This window comes from Oenanthe melanoleuca, chromosome 4, assembly GCF_029582105.1.
Source record: "Oenanthe melanoleuca isolate GR-GAL-2019-014 chromosome 4, OMel1.0, whole genome shotgun sequence".
Lineage (NCBI taxonomy): Eukaryota > Metazoa > Chordata > Aves > Passeriformes > Muscicapidae > Oenanthe > Oenanthe melanoleuca.
Window position 1 is genome coordinate 12,863,220 of NC_079337.1, and position 16,900 is coordinate 12,880,119.

The 16,900-nt window shown below is 36.5% G+C and overlaps 1 protein-coding gene across 2 annotated transcripts in view; it reads right to left on the minus strand.

Moving 5' to 3' along the window:
* Positions 1-9,283: 9,283 nt before the first annotated feature.
* EDNRA (endothelin receptor type A) overlaps positions 9,284-16,900 on the minus strand; it is a 31,938-nt gene continuing 24,321 nt past the window's right edge. For both annotated transcript variants that reach the window (XM_056489585.1, XM_056489587.1), the window contains exons 5-8: positions 14,920-15,072; positions 13,005-13,138; positions 12,519-12,627; positions 9,284-11,298 (exon numbers count right to left, since the gene is read on the minus strand). In XM_056489585.1, the coding sequence (XP_056345560.1) occupies positions 11,158-11,298; positions 12,519-12,627; positions 13,005-13,138; positions 14,920-15,072 (537 nt within the window). In that variant the 3' untranslated portion in view covers positions 9,284-11,157. The remainder of the gene's footprint in view (positions 11,299-12,518; positions 12,628-13,004; positions 13,139-14,919; positions 15,073-16,900) is intronic.

The following is a 16,900-nucleotide window of genomic DNA, read 5'->3' on the forward strand; positions in this document are numbered from 1 at the left end:
GTCTTCTCTCTGTACCACATGATAACTTTGTGGGTGCACCAAATGCAAAAAATGTCCTCCATGCTCTGTATAAATACCCTAGTCTCTGGATTCAGTTATGCAGATGAAAATCAGATGGTGTGGCACTTGGCTGTGCAGTGCTTTGTCTTCTTCCAGATCTGTCCCAGGTTCAGCCATAGGGATCTGTCAAATACAGAAGGACCAGACTCTTCCTCCCTTTCTCTCTTGCCTTGTTTCTCTCCAGGCTTGTGTTCAGTCCTTAAAATGAGCAGACAAGAAACACAGTCTGAGCCTGACCTTTTTCTCCAGAAGTCAAAGAGAAAACTCCTTGTGAGATTCATTAAATTAGAATAGGGCTCCAAGTATTAATGGAAGAAGATTTTTTTGGAGAAGTTTCCTGTATAGTACCCATTACCTAAAACTCCTGCTCTTCTGATCCGATTTCTCAAAACTGCTATTCTCATCAAGTCAATGCCTGCCTCAATACTTTAAAACAACTTAATTAAAAAGCAATTTTATAATAATTTAAACTCAAATGCTCTGAAATGTTGTCTGTTAAGTGACTGAAAGGACAGCTGAAAAGGAGGGAAAGAAAAATAAATAGGGTTTTCTTTTCAGAATACATGCATGCTTGTGCTTTTATCCTTGCAAGGATATGTTTAGCAAACGTATTTGTAACAGCTTTTGTCTATGATTAGGCAGTCATTGTGGCACAAAATTGTGAAGACAGAGTTTTCACTTGTTGAGAAATGTTGGTATAAAGCAATACAAGGAGTTGGAGATGTAAATGGACTTTAATCCCTGCCAACATGTAAACAGTAATGTGACTGAAAGTCTTCACACAAAATACATTTCTAAATATCTACATACAGATAGATAACTATTAGTGGGAAAAAACCCCAGTTTTTCAATAATCAGTAAAGTCCATAAGCCCAAATATTTTCATTCTAAACCAGCATTTTTATTTAAACATGATAATTTTAGAGGACTTTTTTTCTGCGCTGCAGCCAAGAAAAATCCATGAAACAGACTGAAACCCCCTGAACTGGGCCTCTGGAAAAAAAAAAAAAAAGAACTTTTCCATATTTCAAAGTGGCTTTTTAGGCCTCTCGAGTCTTTCTGGCACATCATTCTCAGACCCTTATGGACTGGGATGCTGCCAAACAGCTTTTTTCCCACAAAACTTTAATAAACTTTGAGTGCTGGACAGAAGAGTAGTGCAATTCCCAAAGAGAGATTTCACTACAGGATTTCAAGATGTGTACAATATAGAAGCTAGCCTCTGAATGAACCCAGCAATAATTTTCCTTGGATTTCTTACAAATACAAGAAATGCAGTTCTGTCTTACACTGGTTTAGCATTTTGCTTTTCTCCTACCACCAATATGATTCCTAACACTGTTTTATAAATTAGATGTGCTTATTCTAATGCAAGGATACTTTGATTTTGCTAGACATCATGCCCTAGTTATATTTACCTACAACCACATGAAAATACTTCCAACTACAAAGTGTTTAGATGCAAAGAAGAAATTTATAAGAGGTGACAAAGAAAGAACTGCAGCAAAAAATTCCCATTAGTCACCTCAGACTCCTAGTCAGTGCTACAGCTGCTACTCCAGTTGTGGGCAGGAACACTGAAGCTGATTGTTTCAGTTAATTTATAGAGTGTTTATACATCAATACACATAGATCATTTATGCAGCAGGGGATCATTATCACAAGCTTGGTCCTGTTTTCTAAGCCAGCATTCCCAGGTGCATGTGAGCACTCCTGTGGATTTGGCTGGAAGTTGCTTTCACATAATTAAAAAAAATTTGAATCAAATGGTTAACTCAGTTCTGAAAGACTCTGACAATATCTGAAAGAAGACATTGACTCACCTTTTCATTCTCTGGTCCTTACCCTGCTTACTCAAGCTAAGCTTCCACAGACCTCCAAGAATACAGTTTAGCATGTAAACCAGCAGTTAATTCTATTTCAGTGTGAGCTTTGCTAGAGTGAAGAGAACATCATTACTTAGCCCCAAAAGATAAATTCAAGATAAATGTACTGATTCTCACCTCAGTTGTGTGAAGATCTGGGCACTCTACCAGGGAAGTATAGTTGTATACTTATAGTGTCCTTATACCCTTCCCTAGGTGCTGACTTTAGATCCTCATGGGTGACAGAAAGGTCTGATCCAGAATAACTGCTTTAGGTTTTTAGATCCTTTTCATCATTAGCACAGAAACAGCTCATACATATACAAAACAGAGCTGGTCAGGAATGTGTTAATTTTACATGAAAAGTTTTAAACTAATCTATTTTTATAGCATTATTTTTTCCCTCTATGATTTATTAAACAATTACTTTTATTGTTGAAGGGCCTCTTAAGAAATGGGCTTGTTCACTCCCTAAACTGTATGCTACCAAAACTGAATGTTTTAAATCAGTTCTGCAGTCTGAATGCAATTATTTCACATATAATGACTCTACAGTCACAAATTAAATCCTTACCTTGTGATGCTTAATATCTCCATGGATTAATCCCCAAACTGCACTTCTCTTTCTTGATGCCATATTTCAATTGCAAACATCACTTACTTGGTGATCACAATCACTTGGAGGTCTGTTTCAATGGTTCCATCTTCTCATTAGAGAGTAGCTTCTGATTATCTTCTTTAGATGCATTCTTATCCTTTTTCACAAATTGATGTTGTTTATCTTCTGTCTTTGTTTATTTTTTTAGGCTTTAATCTGTTCCATGATGTTATTATAAAATTAAATTTATTTACTTGCTGGTTTATAGCAAATCCTTTATCTTCTAAACCCCTTTAGGCTTCTTTTTAAGTAATACTTCTGAAAAGTGTCAGGCTGATTGTCCTAAAACATAAATTCTCCAGCTGGATCATGAACAATAGAGAAAGAAGTGTAAACTCCTATACTGTTAAATTTCACACACTGCTTTATTGATACAAATTTGACTTGAAAGGGCTTTTTCTAAGCAATGTTTATATTAGTGAAATTTCTAATGCAGCACTCTTGCCACTCCACAGATAAAAACTAATGTTTTAGATTTGGGTTTTCTTTCTTTTTCTTGTAAGAATGCATTTTGGGACAAGAAGCTAGTTTGTTAGATTCCTCTTAAAGGATTCATTTTCTAATTGGAGTCCAGAAGAGGTTTTATGTTCTGGGCCTTTATTCCTTTCTTAAAATTCATAACACAAATCATGACTGCCAAAGCTACACTTGAACTTTTTCTAAATTAATTCATTTGGGTACCTGTAACCATGAATTGGAGTTGCATGTCATAATATTTGCTGTGCTGTTGAGCAAAGTTTGCACTCTCTAGGCCAAGGTTTTTGTCTGAGTAGTGAGATTAAAAATAATGAATCTCAATTTAAATTACTGTGGCTGTATCTCTTTCTATCTGTAGTTCGACAGTTCTGAAACAAATCCATTGCAAATTAGACATAAAAATCTTCTATACTATGAATATCTAGAAGTTTAAAATTCTGTGTATTATTCTCTAGTTTAGTGTAAAGGCTGCATAAAATATTTTGCTTTCTTGATATGGAACAGAAGCATTCATCTTTTTATTGATTCTGATTCTGAAGAATCTTTAAGAGAACAGTTGAGGAAAATTGATAGAAAGCCATTCCTAAAGCAGGAAAACTCATTTCAATACAAGCTTTAATTGGTTTTCCCTTGTAATTTTTCACTGTTTCCTACAATCACCTGCCCTAAAACTGTTACATTTTGATCATTTTATGATCAAAAACTACCTGAAAATTTCAAAGTATGTTCATATAGGAACTTTTGTTATAGGCAGTAATACTTAAGGCCAGTTTTAGGCATGGATAACACTAAAATCTGAAGAAGTGGAAGCAGTCAAGGGTAGAGGACTGGATAACAAAAAATATTTCAGTGGCAAACTGTAAGCACCAAGTCTTAGAAATTGGAATTTTCAACTTCCAATTCCTTTAACTTGTGCATTACTTTATTTAGAAAATGTTTCTCTTAACTTTGAATTTGAGCAGAGCTCTCGAGGTTCTGTAAAGTGTGGACAAGGAAAATCACCAGTGAAAATTTTTTACAGATCACTGCTCATCATCAAACTTGTAAGATTAAACATTATGAAATTGCATTTTTAGTGTTCCGTGAAATAGTTATGTAGCCTGTGTTGCCATGGGCTTCCAGAGCATAGTTTTGGAAAAAAAATTATTGAAGTATTTGTACAACAGGCAGTTAAAGCAGCATTTGGAACAGATTTTCAGCTCCCTGGTGAGCTCAAAAATTGTTCTTGAATTGTATTGTTTGTTTATTTGGGTTGGTCACTCCTTTCCATATTCCATCTTGGCACCCACTGTAACAAATTCTTGCTAACATGTCTGGAGCTGTTAGCCAGTTCTGTGGGTAGCATGGCAAGTCAAAGTAGCCTCACTTGAACTAAGACATAAGCAGTTGAATTAGTTTTCTGTGTTCAGTTTTGAGACTCAAGATGGAAAAAAGTAATCTACTATTACCAACTGGATCTCTATAAGAAGTGTGTCAGGTTGGCTTAGTTAGAGAGCACTCCTTTTCTTATGACATCTAATTATTTTTCATGTAATACATTTTCAGTAGCATTTTAGTTGATTGTTTTATTTGCTTACAGAGCAGAGCAATCCTTATGAAATCTTATCCCCATGGAAAAAAAACTGCAAAGTGGAAATGGCTGTACATGAGAGTTCTCATACAGTGTTTAGTTAGAGTAAACTGTGTTTTCCCAAATCCTAGAAAATACATTCCTAAAACAGCTAAATATGTAATCAGCTATAGGACATTAAATTTTCTGAAAGGAGGCAGGTCCCAAAAGCTTGCATATCAGAATCATAAGGCTTCTTTTCAGTTTGACTCAGCAGGGTAAGCTCCCACAGATATATTTTTGTTCATATGGAATTCTTCAGGAATACAACATGCTACATCCCCCGCAGTAATAAATATTGATCCATGATTCCTCTGACATAGGATCTCTACATTTTTGAGAAATTTGGCTTATGCTATAATATGTCCACATTGATTTCGGTGTAGGCCAGAATTGGTTCAGTAAAACCAATCTGCATAATTGCAGCAGGCATGTCAGGGATACATAGGGTGAGGATATTCCAACCAATGGTACTTTCCCAATATTTGCCTGAACAAGGAGGAGGACACAGCTATAAGGACATTGACATAGATTATTGCATTGATATCTGTGCAATAACTGGTTTAAGTAAGAGTCACATCTTGGAGGAGAGACAGGATCAGGATAGTACTCTGGATTTTCAGAATATCAGCATTCTTCTTGCAAGTAGACAACATTCCTTTTCTTCTTTTCTGTCTCTGTTGGTGGAGTGGTGTGACGGGAGAACATTGTTACCTCTGACTTCTTTAATTAAACCGATTTGATGGGAAACAAAGTGTGCCAAGGCTTCTTCCCTGACCTGAGCACATCAGATGATAATTTCTTAATCATTCATCCAAGCCCCACAGGGTCTTTTACTTCTCTCTTGCTTAGCTGTAGTGGTCTTAGTCACATTGCCATAATTACCATCCCAATTGGCTCCATCACACATTCTCACTGAAATCACAGGACTACTGAAGTCAGTAGGTTCAGCACTTTATCCCAAGTTACTGCCTGAAACTTGACATTACTTTATTGTCTAGTTTTAATTTTGATTAAGGTCTTATACTGCTAAAGTAAATGGAAGAGAAGATTTGTTTGGAGGGGGGGTATATAAATAATGTACTTTATATGGAAGAAAAACCACTGTTTAAAGTTCTGCCAAGCAAATTCTCAAATTATATGTATATACATATATATACAAATATATACAATCATAAAAAGAAACTAATTCAACACTGGATTCCTTGATTTTGAAGTAGTCCTCGCTATTGCCATTGTTGCAGTTCATTTGTGGTACAGGAAAGCCAGAACATGCATGATATTAGGAAAAATGTTAGTCAAAGACTTTTTGCTGTCCAAGAAGACAAACTCAGTAAGCTTCTCCCTTTCTTCACAATTATGTCTGAGTATGAAATGTGTCTTGAAACTAATGCTTTAGAGAAACATTGCAAGGAAATCAAAGAATATTGCATTGGAGAGTTAGGTCTGCCCAATCCCCAGAATTTACATGTATTTTATATAATGGAACATGAAGATTTATTGCCCTTACAGTATTTTATTCCAGCTCATGAAATGTGGATTTTCTCATTATTCTTGTAAACACGTGCTCTTTCTTGCTCTAGCAAGAAGTGGTGTGGTTTCTTCTTTATCTATTAAAAAAATCAATGTATTTTCTACTAGTAGTACTGAACTAGTAGTCGTTTGTCCCAAGAGTACTCTCTTAATTTTCTGCTTAAAACTTGACTGTAAAAATTTGTGACTTTTCTGGTAGTGTGGTTTAATTGTGCTTCCATATTGGAATATACTGTATGTCTGGAAATGAATGCTTTATTCATACTGTGTAGATGTTGTAAAGAAAGCTAATCCAAATGTATACTTTATTCAGAGGCAATACCATAGAGACCACTCTACAACAACTGTAGAGGGGAAAAGACAAAAAAAACCTTGGGACACAAAATATGAAGTGTGGCTACAGGATGGCACGGTGATATAATGGTGGATTTCTAATCTTCCCTTCTGTTTGAAATATTAAGCAGCAGGTATGTTCTCTTGGAGAACTTGGAAGTGCTTCTCATTAATTGTTCTGAATGCTTGATTCAGTAACTTCTCAATCTTTTTGCTCCTAAGGACTAAGACTGTGAGATTGAAGTAAGGGCCTTATTCTGAGATACAGCAAATGATTGATTTCAGAGCAGCTGGCAGACACTCAGTTACTCTCAGAAATGTGGGCAGAGTGCTGCTGAAGTTCAGATTGTTGTTTTTTTTCTTACCAGTTACACTTACTCTGTTGAGCTTTATTATTGTAATAATAAACTACTGTTACTAACAGGATGCAAGGCTGTGACTCAAGCGACAGCTCAGTTCAGAAGCAGTGGTGTTTATACAGGGGAAAAACTGATTCTAGATGAGATTGTTAGAGGTCAATTAATTTCATCTTCCTTTAGAGAAACTGGAGATGACCTACATTTTTTTATTTAGTTCATATCTTCCTTTCCCACACTTAGATTAATGATGAGTTGTGTTTCTTTTTGAGCCACGTTTTAAACACGCCTGGGTTTGGTGTCTTTTTTTTTTCTTCTATGCAACTTGAGAGCTGTTCCTGGTCTGTAAACTTTTTATGTTTTTTCTTTTACTCTGATTTGGGAGGATTGCCTTTATCTAGTCTTTGAAAGAGTGAGGAGTATAAACTAGGAATACTTTGCTGAACCAATACTTTGCTGCACTGATTGTGTGGAAGAAACTTTGCAAGGCAATGTTAGCATGCAGTCCTGGTGTTTCTTCTAATGAAAATGCGTGCTTTGCCTCAGGGACATTTGAGCAGGCATCTGTTCATACAAATGCAGCAGAATTTGAATTTGTACCGTGTCTTCTCACACACTGAAACCCATAAGGCTTCACAGAATCAAATTACATAGTAACAAGATTGCAGTAAATATGTAAATGATGAAAGAGAGGCAGGAAAATAAAAAGAAGCGGCAAATAACTCCACAAGCAAGGGAACTTACAAATAGTGGCTTCCAAGAACTTGTGGGTTGTGTTTGATTCTCAGATGTCTTACAAGTTACATGCTTTGATCAAGGTTTTTCCTGTGTCTGTAATGTTTATAACATCTTTCTATCAAGTGAATTTATTATTATGCACAAGCTACATTTCAGAAATATTCTGCATAGAGCACAAGTCGAATTTTGTTCTTCCTGCCATGCTGCAGTTCTGGTGAAATTCTCTAGCTTCATAATGATGATAATTTTGTTCTGTAAAATTTATTGAAATTTGGCAGGTGGTTGATAGTTGGTTTGGAAGGATGGAGGGACAGACAGGTAAACCACTGAAACTGACTGTATTAAAATAAAAAAAAAATCAGATACGAGCATAGCATAGATATCTTTTGTCAGAACCAAGCTAATGGTTTTATCAGGTGAGATTTATGATGAACTATATGAGTACTTTTTTTAATGCACAGGAGCTGGCTAGGTCAGGTCTGAAACACAGGTTTCATATGTAAATAAATAAATACATAGATAGGTATAAGTGAAAACCCATGTATGCTGTCTCCTTGGAGAAAATAAGTATAAAATATACCAAAGAGGAAATGTTTAGTGAGGTAGTTTGAAAAAACGCATATTGAAAATAAGGAGAACAGCTGTATTCTAAAACTGAGTTAAGAAGTGAGACTGTCAATGAAATTTTACACTGGGTGGTCTGACAAAAGCTGGGAATTCTGAAGTCCACAAAAAAAGATGAATGCGACAGTTAAATGGATTTTGGTTATGTGAACAGACAAAAAGTTTATGAAGTTAATCTGAAGCTTGTGGAGTAGACCCTGTTATCTGCAGAGAAAAGCTAGGCTTGGTTCAGTTGAGATGAATGCAAACAGAAGGATTAAAAACATCTATAAAATAAGGAGAGGATGGAAGGATACTTATGGAAAGTTGTACTGATGTAAAAGAGAAAGCAGCTTATGTGTGACACCAGAATTGTGAAATACTTGTATTGGTTCTTTTTGAAAGACAGCTGTTTTCAGAACTGAGGGTAGATACTGTACCAGGAGGAATATTTACCATTCTCAGTGGGAAGAAGAGGAGAGAATTAAAAAAGTACCCTGGGAAGCTTTTCAGAAGCATTTCCCCCCTCACTACAGCCGCCACATCACAACACCCTTTGTTCTTAAAACCAGTTTGTGAGTGGGAGCAGCAGCCACCAGTAAAAACACAAAAAAGCAAACATGGCAAAAAACAGTATGAGACCTCCCAGGAGCTCACTTGTCACTGTTATTTAAACTCTCTCTGTCCTTCCACAGACTGGAGAAATGGAATGAGGGTCACCAGTTAGGTTTTTGCAGTCTCTGATCCATAAGCAACCTCACAAAAACAATTCTAAAGGATTCTAAAAAGCACCTCTCACTTCTGAAACTTTTGCAGGTAGATGGGGCTTTTTTGGTAGTAGTTAAGAACCCTAAACTGACCTAGATTGTCTCTATTGCTCACTGTCTTTTGCATACAGGTAGAAATATTGTCTCTGAGCAATCATATTACTGATTTGTAGGTGTATGAAATTTTTTGGTTCATCTAGCCACCAGGTAAGTAGCAGAGAAGGGAAATGCACTCAAAGCTTTCTCCTGCCTTGAAATAAAGAAGGAGCAATTTACAACTTAAATCCATTCCTTATATCTCTTTTCTGTTTGCCTTTATCATCTCCTCAATATGTACAGTCAAAGCAGCAGGGAAGATTTGAGAATGTAAAGAGACTCAATAACTCAATCTTCTTGAAGGAGAGCATTGTCACTCATTTACTATGATTTCTGATACAGTTTGAGGATGAAATGTTGTAAGTGAAATTCAACCAAGTTTCATTCTATGCCATGCTCTTAGGCACTACCACAGAGCACTGTCAGAAGACTGTATTTAGGTTTATAACATATGAACATAGATTTATATGTATTCATACACGCATATATGTCACAGAGACAAAAGCACACAAAAATTACACAAACCAATTTAAAGAACCTTTTTAAAAATATACTTCAGAAGATTTGTGTGAATGTAAACATTGGGGAAACTTGTGCAGCAGAAGTCACTGTAGGCACTAGCATTTTGACCTCTTAAATAAAATTATGTAGGATTACATCTTTCACTGGAAATGAAACAGATGTTTGAAAAATTGTGGAATTTTAATTACTGCTTCTTAGCCTAGCACAGAAGATGCTATAAATTGCCTAACAGATTTGTGCATGAGACATATTATATATGACACCACACTATTGAGTTCCACTAGTTAATGAAAGGCTACCTATTAAAAATTTTTATAGGCAAACTGAGAATCTCTTGCTATGTAACCTTAATGGATGGAACTAATGAGGAAATCACAAGTTTACATATATGCAAGCAATAGTTGCTATATATCATTAAAGCATTTGTATGCTTAACAATGCTGATAACCTAATAAACCCCATAAAAATCTTTGAGTGTTGTGTAAGACAGAGAACTCTAAGAAATAAGGCACAAATATCCTTCTGCATATCCAACTGTATGGACTTCCACATTTCTACATTCACTCTGACTATAACCTCATGTTCACAATGTGAAAATAGAGTGCATAGCTGCTCTGATAATAACCATATTCTCAGAACGCTGTGGGCAGCTTTAATAATGTTTCACTGACCCTCATTCCAACTTAGATTTAATGCAGCTACAGTCTAAATAGATTAAAAGGTTCATATAGTTTAAGAATTAACATGTCAGGTTAATGAAACACATTGTAAGGTACCCATCTGTGAGTATCTTCCATTCCTTTTGCTGATATAGATTATGTTTATTTTGTACAGAGCATTAGAATAAATAACACAGTATAATACTGTATTATTAATACCCTTTTTTTTTGGTATTAATGTGTGCTTAAGTGCCAAATATTGATGCTGTTTAAATGGTCTCTTCCTATATTTGTATAGTGAAGTGCTGCCAATGTGAACTGCCCAGCTAATGTCCCGACCCATTGTAACATAAGTAAGTAAAATGCTGGTGTGGACCAAAACATTTTCCAACATAAACCTGAAAAACAGCAACAACAACAACATGCAAAAGAAACGGGTGCGTGGACCTTATCCACCACAGAAATAGAACTTAAAAGACAAATGGGTGGAGAGAAAATATATTCCATATTCCATTTTGATATCTTCTCAAAAGTTCCAGAGTGATTAATTCTAGGTGACAGTCAGGTAAAAAGATTGCATTCTGCCAGTCACAGACACTGGACATTTCCGTCCTGCTTCAGAACAGCAAAACCACCTGTGTGGTTTGTTTGTGTCATAATCACATCAGTATCCTTTTCAGAGGCAGAATTACCACCCAGTGGGTCTCAGTTCACAGAACATCACAGTTACACTCACTCCACCTACTCAGTCACCTCTAGATTTAGGTACAATGGTGCACATGTCTGAATTCGTTACGGAACAGTCACTGGGCTTCCTGTTGTAAAAGCTTTGTAGTGACTTTTCCTGTTTCATTCTGAAACGGCGTGAGAGTCCTTCATTTTCAGTTTATGCTGTCTTTATGGCTGCTTCGGTCTGTATTGTGATTGTTTAGTTCTTGGTTTTTCCATTGAATGCTTGTTCCATTCATTGGCACTGAAGTCACCAAACTCTTAGACTGGGAGCAGCAACAGCAAAGACATGACTGAAAATGAATATAAAACAAACAAACAAATAAATAAATAAATAAATAAAAGTTAGGACAAATTTCATTCAGAAATAACAGATAATTCTAGCTGAAGGGAGTGCTAGCTATATTCAGGAAAATTTTTATCCTAGGACATAAATGATTCTTGTGATTGAGCATCACAAATGCAGCAAATTACGCCCAGCCTGTGCCTCTTATTTACAAAAAACTTTCACAGTATGAAAAGGGAAATTTTTTTGACTGAGGTAAATAGATTGAGAACTGACAGAAGTCAATACATATTTTTAGGTGCTGGGTTGATTACTTTTTCCCCCTCTTTATAATTGTACTTGACAAACTTATGGATCAGCATGTTGCTTAACACCCCAGCCCATGACTAGGTCTCTTCTCATGTCTTAGAAAAAGACAAAATTGTTTCAGAAAAGGTTCAGTGAACATACTGAGGTGTAACATCTGCACAGTTCAGAACAGAAACTGACTTCTTATTTATCATGTGAAAATTCTCCTTTAAAATAATTTGTAAATCTGAACACAAACAGGTATTCTGTAAGTCTAATAATCCTTCACATTTTCTCAGTAGTTTGGATTCTGCCTATTCTCTGACTTAAGGCTTAGTGGTACAGTCCTGTCATCCTTTGTTTTTCATTGCAGATAAAGCTATTTCAGTCTTTAATTTCATTACTTTCTTTACTCTCATTCCTTGCTTCCTGTGTTGCCTTTAATAGGTGGACAGGGACTTGCAGAGGCACATTGTCACAAGGAAATTATAAAATATGTTTTCATGTGTAGGAACTGGAAAATGCAAGTAGAAGACATAATGCATATTTGATTGCAAAAGCCAACTCAGGTGCCTGATTTGGTATGCAAGCCTGAAAATTTTAGTCATTAATGAGATTGTTTAATGTAGGCAGCTTGGTGTCATTGAGAGTGGAAAATTCTATTTCTTGTGCAAGTCACGTGCAGAAAAATAGTATTTACAAGAGCATGTCTATCTCTGTTTACATGTATGAGGGCTATGTCAAACTTATTTATTGGTTTAGTATTTCAGATAAAGTATTTCAGCTTGGTCCATGTGCTATGTGAACTGCTAAACCAGACAATTTATATTCTTACATTCCTTTGCATGCCTCTTCTTGCAGGTGTTAAAAAAAGATAACAGCCAAGTGGTTCAATACAGTTAGTTAACTGGACATAAAATCTTATCAAGAGAAGCTTACCTGGAAACAGTTTTTAAATTTCTTGCTCACAAAATACAGAGCTATGGGGTTTATACAAGAGTTCATGGTTGCCAGGTTGATGCTGATGTAATCCAAGGGCAGCAAGAAACTAGGCAAAAGAAAGAAAAACATTTAAACAGTTCATATGTTAACAGAAGCATCCGTGCTCCTTGTGGTTACGGCCTTTTCTGTCACACAAACTAATTCCCTCTTACCTAACTCCCTCCATCTAATCTTCTACTATGCCATGTCTATAATAACCTATTTCACAGATGTTCAAAAACTCCAGAGCAAAGTGATTGAAATGATGACAGACAACATTTGTTGAGATTATGCTACCCCATTAAAATTGAAACCTCTGCAAATGGGCGCAGCTTAAAATTAATAAAACACCACAGCATTGCTCAGTGACATTCCTCATAGAAATTCTAAGCATGCAGCATTATATTTTTTCACTGCAAACTGTTGGCATGGAAAATCAAGTACCTGAGCAGTTCACATCTGCTGGGGTCTTTTTCATTGTATACCATTTTCTTCAAAATCCGGCTCAGATGGAGAGGGAACCAGCAAAGAGCAAAAATCACGACTAAACAGAAAACTGTCTTGGCAACTTCTCGGCGCTAGGTAAAGGAGATAAGAGTAGATACTGAGTGCTCAATTCATACTAGCAGGTGATAATAGTAATGTTGGCAGCAAAGTCAGTAATGTAGATAAATTATGAAAGGATTCCCAAAGTGAAGCTTCCAGACTACCTGATGTGCTACTCTTTTTTTACAGAGTTTGTCATGTTCTTGACCCTGGCTGTCCTCAACAGAACCTGCTCATCACTAAGGCTGGAGCAGCTGGGCACACAGGTATTGGTATTGCCAGAATATTGTAGGATTCTCTCTGATATGTTGTTCTATAAAGGGATACTGCCCAGTATCTTGATTTTGCTATGTGATCCTTACTATGAGATCTTCTTGATGTTCTCAAGTAAACAGTTCCTCTAGAAACATCTTAGAAATGTTGGTATTACAGCTTAGTCTTGTAATACTTAAGAAATAATTGCACTTTATGTGGCTCTAGAGAGTTACAGATGTTTTAGTGGATTTTTGACAACACATACTAGCGGTGTTTGATAGGCATGGGTTTGATAAAGAGAAACATATGAAGGGGTAAGTATTCCACTGTAATGTAAGAGTGACAAGCACTGCAAGGCTCTGTCATGAAAGAACTTGAAGTGAAATGAGTGATTACAATCTTGTCAGGCTTTGAATATGACTGTTATAGTTTTCTCTTTTCTATAAAATCAGCTTTTATCAGAATAAGAAAAGAATTATAATTAGACATTAATGTGGCCAAGGAAGGAAGGAAGGAAGGAAAGAAGGAAGGAAGAGGGCAAAAGGTGAGAGTTAAAAAGACAACCATTTGTAAATTGTGACATAAAGTCATTCTACAGCAGCTGGTCTGAGCAGCTTAGTGGCCACTGTATTTTAGGATGGGAAAGGGTGGATTCCCCCACCTCCTAGTACATACCATTCTAGTTCTAGTAGGTGGAGTAGCCTGTGTGTGGCCCTAGGACACACTGTGTTGCAGTCCCAGGGCCTGATGAGGGAAAAAGGTGGAGAATCTGCACAAGGGGAGGATTTTCCAGTCAGCCCTGATCTGGAATGAACCAGCAGAGGAGGAACCTCTGTGAGAACTCACTCTGATGCAGAGAGGACTGCTTTAGGGATTCACATCTGTGAACATGGAAGTTAAAAGAGTGGAATTTGAAGGGCTAATGTGAACACAGGGGAAAAGCTCCAGATTGTTTCTGAAATTTCAGTTAAGCATTAAACGTCAGCCAGTGCTGCCAAGCAGCAAAGAGACCTGATGACTTTGTTCTGTGATCGTTTGTTTGTTCTGTTCTCTTTTCAAAGCAGCTACAGCAGTGGTACTGCAACAGTGCAATAACCCTGAGAAGCAAAATCCACTCTTTTCTAAACTGGGTTATTCTACAATTGCTTTTTATATGAAACTGCAGTTACATATCAAAGAGTGCCAAAAGGAGAGAGGATCCATGGAGTCATATCTTTATACAGAAAAAGAAACATTTTTTGGCAAATCTTTGTAGTTAAATTTCAAAGTATTTAGCTAGTAGTGACTTGAGGTTAAAGAGGAGGAAGGCACAACTGTCAAAATAAGAAAAGAAAGAAAAGAGTTAGTTTACTGAGCATGCTGTCTTCAATGCCTTCTTATACTGTGTTTTAGTCTTTTGTTCCAGGTTTAAATTAATACCTTAACATCATAAATAACCCATATCCTCACCTTCTACTTCTGTAGTTTACTGTATTCAAGCACACTTCGAAATATTTCTAATGTAACCCGTAGAGAGAAGAACGATATTTTCAACCATTGGTGTTTCTAATATATTTACCTGCTTCAGGTGTTCACTGAGAGCAATTCTCAAGTTGCTGTTTCTTCTGTTTAACATTTCACAAGTCATTAAAGTATAAAAAATGGCAGTACATGCCAGTGGCATGCAGAAATAAAAACCAAACAACCACCAATCCTTTGCATCTTTGTAAAACTGTAGATAAGGGAAAGAAAAGAACAGATATTTTCTTATTATTCAATGCAAAATACCACAGAAAGGTCTTGAAAAAACATGACAGTTGGTACACACTGGTATCTGTCTGTCTGCTTATTGTTGATCTCTTTTTGACCAATATCAAAATAGGAATTGCAACAGTGTAAACATTTACAAATAGCCCGCCTGTACCTTTGTTGCAATCTGTCTTGGGTTGGCATTCATTTTTTTTTGGTTGTACTTTCTGAACATTTATATTCATTCATGAAAACTGGAATACAGCTGCATGAAAAAGACATGCCAAAATGTAGACAGTGTCAGTCTGAGATAACAAATCTTACTAAAAGCCTGTCTCAGGAAATGCCATTTACCTCTACAGCTTCTGTCCTGATGCCAAAAAAGGAAAATTCAAAATGTCTTGTAAGTTTAATCACCTTTTGTTATCAGTGAAAAGATTGGCAGTTGGTTTGCTTATGTACTGGGCAGATAGGAGCCACTTCATAAGTGTTTGTCTGATATGTGCAAAGCTTAGGGATGGCTTCCAGTGGTACAGTTATTTTTAACCCCTTGACTGCCATTTCCACCATTTGCCTTTTGTGACAGGACACTGAGATATTGATGGAATAGCAGTGCTTTGCTCTGTGTAATTTTAAGTATAAGCTGTGATGTAAGCAGTGCTGTAATTTATGTATTGTGGGAAATACTACATTTGAGAAAACATTTAAAATAGCTCTTTTCTGTAGAGGATCATGTTTTCAGACTTCAGAAAATATTGTATCTTGGTTTTTAACTTTCATGGTCAGCCAAAAGTATGCACTGAAATATGGCATTTCAAATACTTCCTGTGTCTAAGTTATTAGTATAAAAGGGATGTGTCACTCTTTCCCCCAGCTTGTTTGTTCCTAGAGGATGTGCTTTTGTAACATCACTGTTCCCACACCAAATGTCAAAATTCTTATGCCTGAGGATTTTATTAATCCTGTTTGAAAAAGTCAAACTTTTGACATCGTGTTTACATTTAAAACCAAACAGCACTAGGCTTGAAAGATGAAAAAAAGTTAATATCCTGGTGTTTAATAATATTACTTAAAAATCTACTACAGTTACATTAGAAAGCTGATTTACTAGGAAAAAGGGAATGCTTTTGATTTTTTCCCTCAGCCCCAACACAGCTGCATACAGAATTTGCTAGTTTAGATTATGCTGGTGGTTCCTAGGCCACAATCTGACCTCACTCTGGGACACTGTTGTGTTGATTAACTTGTTTCCTCCTCCTCATTAGCCTCCTCCCTGAGGAGGGGCTACAGTCTCCTGCATAGCTGCACTTTCCTTGGGGGCAGAATTTCCCCCTCTGGGAGTAGAGCTTTTGCCAGCAGAAAAACCAGAAAACAATATGCCTCGTATTTGAGGAGTTAGTACTGAGGGCAGATGTAATTACTGCTCCTTCTGCAGAGAGAAGGATTACAAATACATGGAGACAATTATCTTTTCCATGGCCAATTCCTCCAAGTCAGGCTGGAATCACATTGGCTGGGGCAGCGCAATAAAATGTGTACTATGTGAATCCATGCCATGTTTGGAGGGAAAAGTTTGTTTACAATCAGTATTCCAGCCTCCATGAGCATTGCCTGTTGGTCAAGAAAACACACGAAAGGTCTGTGTCACAGCCCTGCAATACATCACTGCTGGATGAGGAGTTTGCCTTGTGGAGTTTCAAAACCTACTCTAAAATGTCTGTAAATGATTAATTGAGGAATCTGAGTTTCACAAAGCTTACATCAAAGCACAAAAATGGGTTGATTGAAGAGAAGTAGACGTTCTTTTGTTT